The 6,505-nt window shown below is 47.4% G+C and overlaps 1 protein-coding gene across 5 annotated transcripts in view; it reads left to right on the top strand.

Annotated features, from left to right (window-relative positions):
- Positions 1-230: 230 nt before the first annotated feature.
- RMC1 (regulator of MON1-CCZ1) overlaps positions 231-6,505 on the top strand; it is a 28,291-nt gene continuing 22,016 nt past the window's right edge. For 2 of the 5 annotated variants that reach the window (XR_013408226.1, XM_015121671.3), the window contains exons 1-5: positions 231-446; positions 1,108-1,184; positions 3,660-3,744; positions 4,681-4,737; positions 5,871-5,957. Coding sequence is in view for 1 of the 5 variants with exons in the window: in XM_015121671.3 (XP_014977157.2) it covers positions 345-446; positions 1,108-1,184; positions 3,660-3,744; positions 4,681-4,737; positions 5,871-5,957 (408 nt within the window). In the remaining 4 variants the exon portion in view is untranslated. Of the gene's footprint in view, positions 447-1,107; positions 1,185-3,659; positions 3,745-4,680; positions 4,738-5,870; positions 5,958-6,274; positions 6,378-6,505 lie in introns of those variants that run through there. The other 3 variants (XM_028837879.2, XM_028837880.2, XM_028837882.2) reach the window with 3 other exon arrangements.

The raw sequence follows: 6,505 nt of genomic DNA, 5'->3' as shown, positions 1-6,505 counted from the left end.
GGCCCCGCCGCCCTCGGTTCGCGGGGAACCACACGGGCTTCCGGGTCATGCCGCCGCGTTCCTCCCGCCCTCGGGGAGAGGGGAGGAGCCTCCAGCACCGGGTGGGGCGTGGTTACGGCCGATGGGCCCCACCGCAGCCAGACGCTGCCCGTTTAAGCGCAGAGGACCGCAGGTCACGTGGTGGGCGGGGTGGGGGCGTGGCACCAGGAAGCGGCGTCCGCGCCGGGCCCAGAGCAGCAGTCGCAGCCGCAGCCACCACCACAGTTCGGGCCGGGTTCCACCGCGAGCCCCGCTCCACGCTGGCTGCCGCCCTCGGGGCCCCCACCGCGGTCGCGGCGCCCGCCATGGGCGAGGAGGACTACTACCTGGAGCTGTGCGAGCGGCCGGTGCAGTTCGAGAAGGCGAACCCTGTCAACTGCGTCTTCTTCGATGAGGCCAACAAGCAGGTCCGGCGGCCCGCGCCTTCCTCCCCCGCGCGGCCCTGCCGGGGTCGTGGGCGCACCAAGGCCGGTCTCGCGCGACCAGGCCCGAGCGTCCCCTCCTGTCCGGTCCTGTCCTGTCCCAGCGCGGGAGGCGGCGCACGCTCCTTCCCTGTTGGGTGGGCTCAGCCGCGGCCAGGTGTCCTCGCAGGTGACCCCGGGCCTGGACCCCCGAACCAGCTGCGCGGACGCAGTGGCCTCGTGGCCAGTGTCTCAACTGTTGGCTTGCCCGTCTTTTCTAGGCTTCTTTTGTTGTCTTTGTCATTAGTTACACTCTCAGTCAAGGTTTTAGACCTCGAAATTTTTATCTTCCTTGAAATTTTGTAAAGGGGGAAAAGGCTACTTCAAGCGCATCAGCGGTGCTGATGCGCAAACCGGCCTTAGAACTTGGAGCCTCGGGGACCCGACCCAGTGTGGCACAGTGGGCCACACTTGGAGTGGCATCCTTTTCGCTCTCTGCTCTTGGTTTTTAAAATTCACATGAGCAGCCAAACATCTGTACCTTGATATGTGTTACTTTAGTTGAACCCAGGGTAGTGTATAACAGAAATAATCGCTTGCGGGTCGGCTTATGAGTTTACATCCTTTCAGAGTTCAGGCTATTAACCTTGCTGCTTTTGCCTCTCAGGTTTTTGCTGTTCGATCTGGTGGAGCTACTGGTGTGGTAGTTAAAGGCCCAGATGATAGGAATCCCATCTCATTTAGGTAACGTCAAAGACACTTTAAGATCATTTTATCATGTAAACAGAATGGCGTTTTTCTAATTCAAAAGGTTTTTTATAATTTAGTCATTTGGCCTGCCCTAAGAGGCCTGAAGTGTGTGTGCGCACATGGAATCCCTGTCTGTAGGGAGGGTCTTAGTGGCACTTACTAGCACCTCTTGTCAGAGTGGAATATCTGGAGCATTTCATTTGGGAGCCAAATACTTCAAAAGTGGGCACCCACTTCCTGGCACTGGAAATTAACAAGTCAGCGTGAAGATGTGCCCATTTCCGGTTTGTTGACAGAGGAGGGCCTTCGTTTCTTTAGCCCAGGTATTTCCAGAGTAGCAGGTGAAGGAGATTCATTGTTTCTCATGTAGTAATATAAGAAAATCATGACTGCTACTTAAGGTGACTGCATGGTCACAGTTTGCACTGTTGAACAGCCCCTTTCACTTTCAGAAGTGGCTCGATTTGGATGATAAGCTATCTGGCCACGTTAACGCTGGTGCTTACAGAAGGTGAAAGTTTAATGTAGGCCCTCAGTTCAGTAGTGACTTAATTTTACTGTTGGCCTGTGTTAATGAGAAACTGTCTTTTTTTTTTTTTTTTTTTTTTTTTTTTTGAGAGAGGGCGCCTCCTTCTGTGCCCAGCTGGAGTGCATTGGTGAGATCTTGGCTGACTGCAACCTCTGCCTCCCAGGTTCAGGCGATTCTCCTGCTTCAGCCTCCCAAGTAGCTGGGATTACAGGTGCCCGCCACCACGCCTGGCTAATTTTTTTGTATTTTTAGTAGAGATGGGGTTTCACCACGTTGGCCAGGCTGGTTTCAAACTCCTGACCTCAAGCGATCCACCTTGGCCTCCCACAGTGCTAGGATTACAGGCATGAGCTACTGCACCTGGCCTAAGCAAAGTTTTCTAAAGTATGGATGGGGTTTTAAAGTGTGGATGGGGTTTGAGCATGGTGTTTTGGGGAACTCCAGGTCTATGTAACTGAAGGTTACACAGGGTGTGTCTACAGGGAAGGGAAATGGTGGTGGTGTGGCCACTGGCAGGGGTCAGCTTGAAACTTACGTATTCTCCTATGGAGTTAGAGCTTTATCTTATTGACATGTCAGGTGGCGTGTGGCATGATCGTGTCAGTGTTTGGAAAGATCATGCTGTTCACAGCACGAGGCTGGCTTAGTTGGGAGCCTGTCAGAGTTAGGGATACCATGGAGAGTAGCAGTCAGCCGAGCCAGGTGTGGTGAAGAGCGGAGCTCTGGCGATGTAGAGTGGCACTGCATAGGCAGTCAAGGGATACTTAGGAAGATGGGTCTCTGGTAAGACTCGGGGGTTGGTTGGGTGTGGAAAACAAGAGTGAGCCCATGATAATCTAGATTGAGGACGCTGAGAAGTTTGGAGGGGGGAAGGTACTGAATTTAAAAAGAGTTTTTAGACTGGGCACGGTGGCTCACATCTGTAATGCCAGCACTTTGGGAGGCCAAGGTGGGTGGATCACTTGAGATCAGGAGTTCGAGACCAGCCTGGCCAACATGGTGACACCCCATCTCTACCAAAAATACAAAAATTAGCCGGATGTGGCGTGCGAACCTGAAATCCCAGCTACTCAGGACGCTGAGGCAGGAGAATCACGTGAACCTGAGAGGCAGAGGTTGCGGTGAGCCGAGATCGTGCCACTGCATTGTAGCCTGGGCGACAGAGCAAGACTCCATTGCAAAAAAAAAAAAAATTTAAAAGCAGCTTTATTGAGACATAGTTGGCACACAATAAACTGTACACACTTAATATTATACAATATGTGAGTTTTGACATGTATATACCCATGAAACCATCACCATAGTCAAGGCAACGAACATATTCAGACCCTGAAAAGTTTCCTTGAGCCCCTCTGTAATCCATCCCTTGAGTTTGCTTTTTTAAAATGAATTTTTAATTTAAAAAAGTATGTATTTGAATAGAGGCAGGTCTTGAACTCCTGTGATCCTCCTCCATCCTCTCACAGTGCTGGGATTACAGGTGTAGGCCACTGTGCCCAGCTGAGTTCACTTTTTAACTTCTGTCTGAGGCGGTCATGAGACACTTTAGTGGAGCCATCTGGTGCATCGCAGGTTTGCATAATGAATGCGCTGTGAGATGCACAAGTAAATAGTTATTTCCAGAAGCTTTGCTGTGAGAGAGAAACAGCAGTCATGGAGAAGGCTCCTGTGCGGGTCTATAGTTATTTATGTTGCGAACAATTCTCAGGTGATATGTGTGTGTGATCTCAATTCTTCAATCACTTGTTTTCCCAGCAAGTTGTTTCCAGTTGGATTTGGTAGTTTGAAACAGGTCCTACCGATGGCTTCCGAAACATAACTTTAATTTTAGACTAGAATTTGCTGCCTCCTGAATATAGGTTGTGTCTTTTGCCTTTTCAATAAATGATAGTAGCTAGAATTAGATTATTTAACTACTAACACATTCTTTCTTCTTAAAGAATGGATGACAAAGGAGAAGTGAAGTGCATTAAGTTTTCCTTAGAAAATAAGATATTGGCTGTTCAGAGGACATCAAAGACTGTGGTAAGACTTATCTTTAAAATATAGCATTAAAGGGCATTAGAAATGCATTTGGAAGAGAAGGAATTGCAAATTTTCAGTGTTAAAGGAAACTTATTATCTTACTGTTGTGAAAGGTGTAGTTATGTTGCATTGTATTAGAGCCTTCAAAAATGAAAAAGACATTCGAGTGGGTTAAAAAAAATGACCTTAGTTTGATTTTTAAATTACATTAAACATTTTTTTTGAGCCAGTCTTCCTTTGTTGCCCAGGCTGGAGTGCCGTGATGTGATCTCGGCTCACTGCAGCCTCGATCTCTCAGGCTCAAGTGATTCTCCCACCTCAGCCTCCCTTAAAAATTGTTAAAAAGTAATTTGGAACTTTGTGTGTCTTTTGTATTGCTTGATAGCTAGCAGCATAGACTGTGTGAGGTATATTTTTGGCTACTTTGTGAATTAGCCTTCTCATCTCTCATTTCTGAGTGCTAGATCTGATAGGAGCAGATATTCCAAGTCGAAACAGCCTGCAAGCACTTTAGCCCCTGTAAATGTTCGCCATTGCTGTTTGTAGAGTAGAGGGAAGGCTGTTCCAAACAGGCAGGATCCTCTCGTGGTTTCTTCCATCAGTTTTAAGTGTTAAAGTCTTGGGGAAGCCTCTTAGTAAGTGCAGCAACACATTTCTCTGACATCAGCTGCTTGAGGAATGAATTTGGAAAGGAGTTACTAAACTGTAACTGAATATTTGTATTAACTTAAAAAAAAAACTGAATCGTAAGCCTGCTGCTGTTGAGACAGATGATCCGAATTGGTCTTTTTATCTTTCCTGTGTTTGGGTTGTCTTCAGTTATTTTCTGGTCACTTTTTAAGTTAATATTTATCTTTTTCTTGTAGTATGCCAACATAGGTTGGCAGTATGCTGCCTAATCCAAATTTGTGTGTATGTGTGTGTTTTTCCTTTCAGGATTTTTGTAATTTTATCCCTGATAATTCCCAGCTGGAATACACACAGGAGTGCAAGGTATGACCCCAGGCCCTTTCTCAGCGGCTGGCATCAGTGGTGTTGAGCTGGGTGATGTGGAGAGCGGGGGGCATCGGGGCCACAGGGAGCCCAGACTTGAAGTCAGACCGTCCCTCATGTTGATTCCAAAACTGGAGTCAGGCGGGGTGTTTGCTTTGTGACACTGAACAGTTTTCTGAGTTTGAAAGCTTGTTCCTTTGGAGCGGGGAGGGTTCAATGGATGACGCGTGGTGAACACCCAGTGGTGCCAGCCCTTGGGGGCTGTCGTCTGTCTTGCCCTTTTTCTCCTCACTGGGCCGACAGCACATCTGGGTCTGGGCCCTGGGATCCCTCACAGCCACATGGAGCGGAGGTTTCTGGTGAGGAGTTTCTTTTTCTCTTTCCTGAAGTTTCCTTTCCTCAATTTGTTGTCTTTGTCTTGTCCTTTCTTTCTTGCTTCCCCCAGGTGTTGATTCTAATCCACATTAATGAGATTTGCTGGGTGTCGTAAACTAGGCTAGAGGGAGCTGAGCTAAAAGTGGCAGTGTGGCACCCTGGGCGCTGACAGAGGCTGCTAGTGGTTGGGGTAGGGCTTTCTGCATCTTTGGGGCTGTTTTGCTCAGTGGAGTTCAGGGTGGACTATTCAATGAGGAGAGGTGCGTCCCCACCACTGTCCCCCTGCCCTGCGGTGGCCCCGTGTGAGGAGGCCCTCAGCCCAGCCCTGCTCAGCCCTGTCTGCCCTTGAGCGAGTAGGGCGTGTGTCTCAGGGTCCTCAGCCCACTTTGGTCAACACTCGCTAAAGACCCTTAGGCCTTTGTACATTTGTAATAACAGTCTTTGTAACATGGGTGACTAAGAATGTCGGCAGTACGGTGCTTCCTGCAGGTAGAAGCTGCTGTCTATGAGCTCTGGTTGGTTACCTTTCTACAAAACACACACTTCCCCTGTTCTGTTTAGGATTCAGGTTCTTGAATGAAGAGTTACGGGCAAAAATCAGGGAACAGTATTTCCAATAAAATTTGTTTTGTTAATTAGTAAACTTTCCGAGGAACTTTCATTAAAGAATGACAAACTGCAGAGATTGTTAAGCTTTTGAACAGTTATATATATTTTTTCTTATTAATTAAAAATGTTTTTAAAAATTTTTTTCTTAGACTAAGAATGCCAACATTCTAGGATTCTGCTGGACTAGTTCTACTGAAATTGTCTTCATAACAGATCAAGGAATCGAATTTTACCAGGTATTATGTTTATCATTTATGTTTGTTGGTAAAAGTTCAGTGATAGCATTCTGGCAGCCTTTTGAATTCAGTACTGAAGAGAATTTTTTTTTTTTTTTTTTTTTTTTTAGCATTTTTTAGAGATGGAATCTTGCTCTGTTGCCCAGGCTGCAGTGCAGTGGCATCATCGTGGCTCACTGTAATCTCAAACTCCTGGGCTCAAGCAATCCTCCTGCCTCAGCCTCCTGAGTAGGTAGGACTACATGCATGTACCATCATGCCTGGCTAATTTTTATTTTTATTATTTTATTTTATTTTATTTTATTTATTTTTTTGAGATGGAGTTTTGCTGTTACTGCCCAGGCTGGAGTGCGATGGCATGATCTCAGCTCACCACAACTTCCACCTCCCAGGTTCAAGTGATTCTCCTGCCTCAGCCTCGTGAGTAGCTGCGATTACAGGCATGCGCTACCATGCCTGGCTAATTTTGTATTTTTAGTAGAGACGGGGTTTCACCATGTTGAGGCTGGTCTCGAACTCCTGACCTCAGGTGATCTGCCTGCCTCGGC

This window comes from Macaca mulatta, chromosome 18 (assembly GCF_049350105.2).
Source record: "Macaca mulatta isolate MMU2019108-1 chromosome 18, T2T-MMU8v2.0, whole genome shotgun sequence".
In the NCBI taxonomy this organism is placed as follows: domain Eukaryota; kingdom Metazoa; phylum Chordata; class Mammalia; order Primates; family Cercopithecidae; genus Macaca; species Macaca mulatta.
This window is presented reverse-complemented; position numbering and strand designations above follow the sequence as displayed.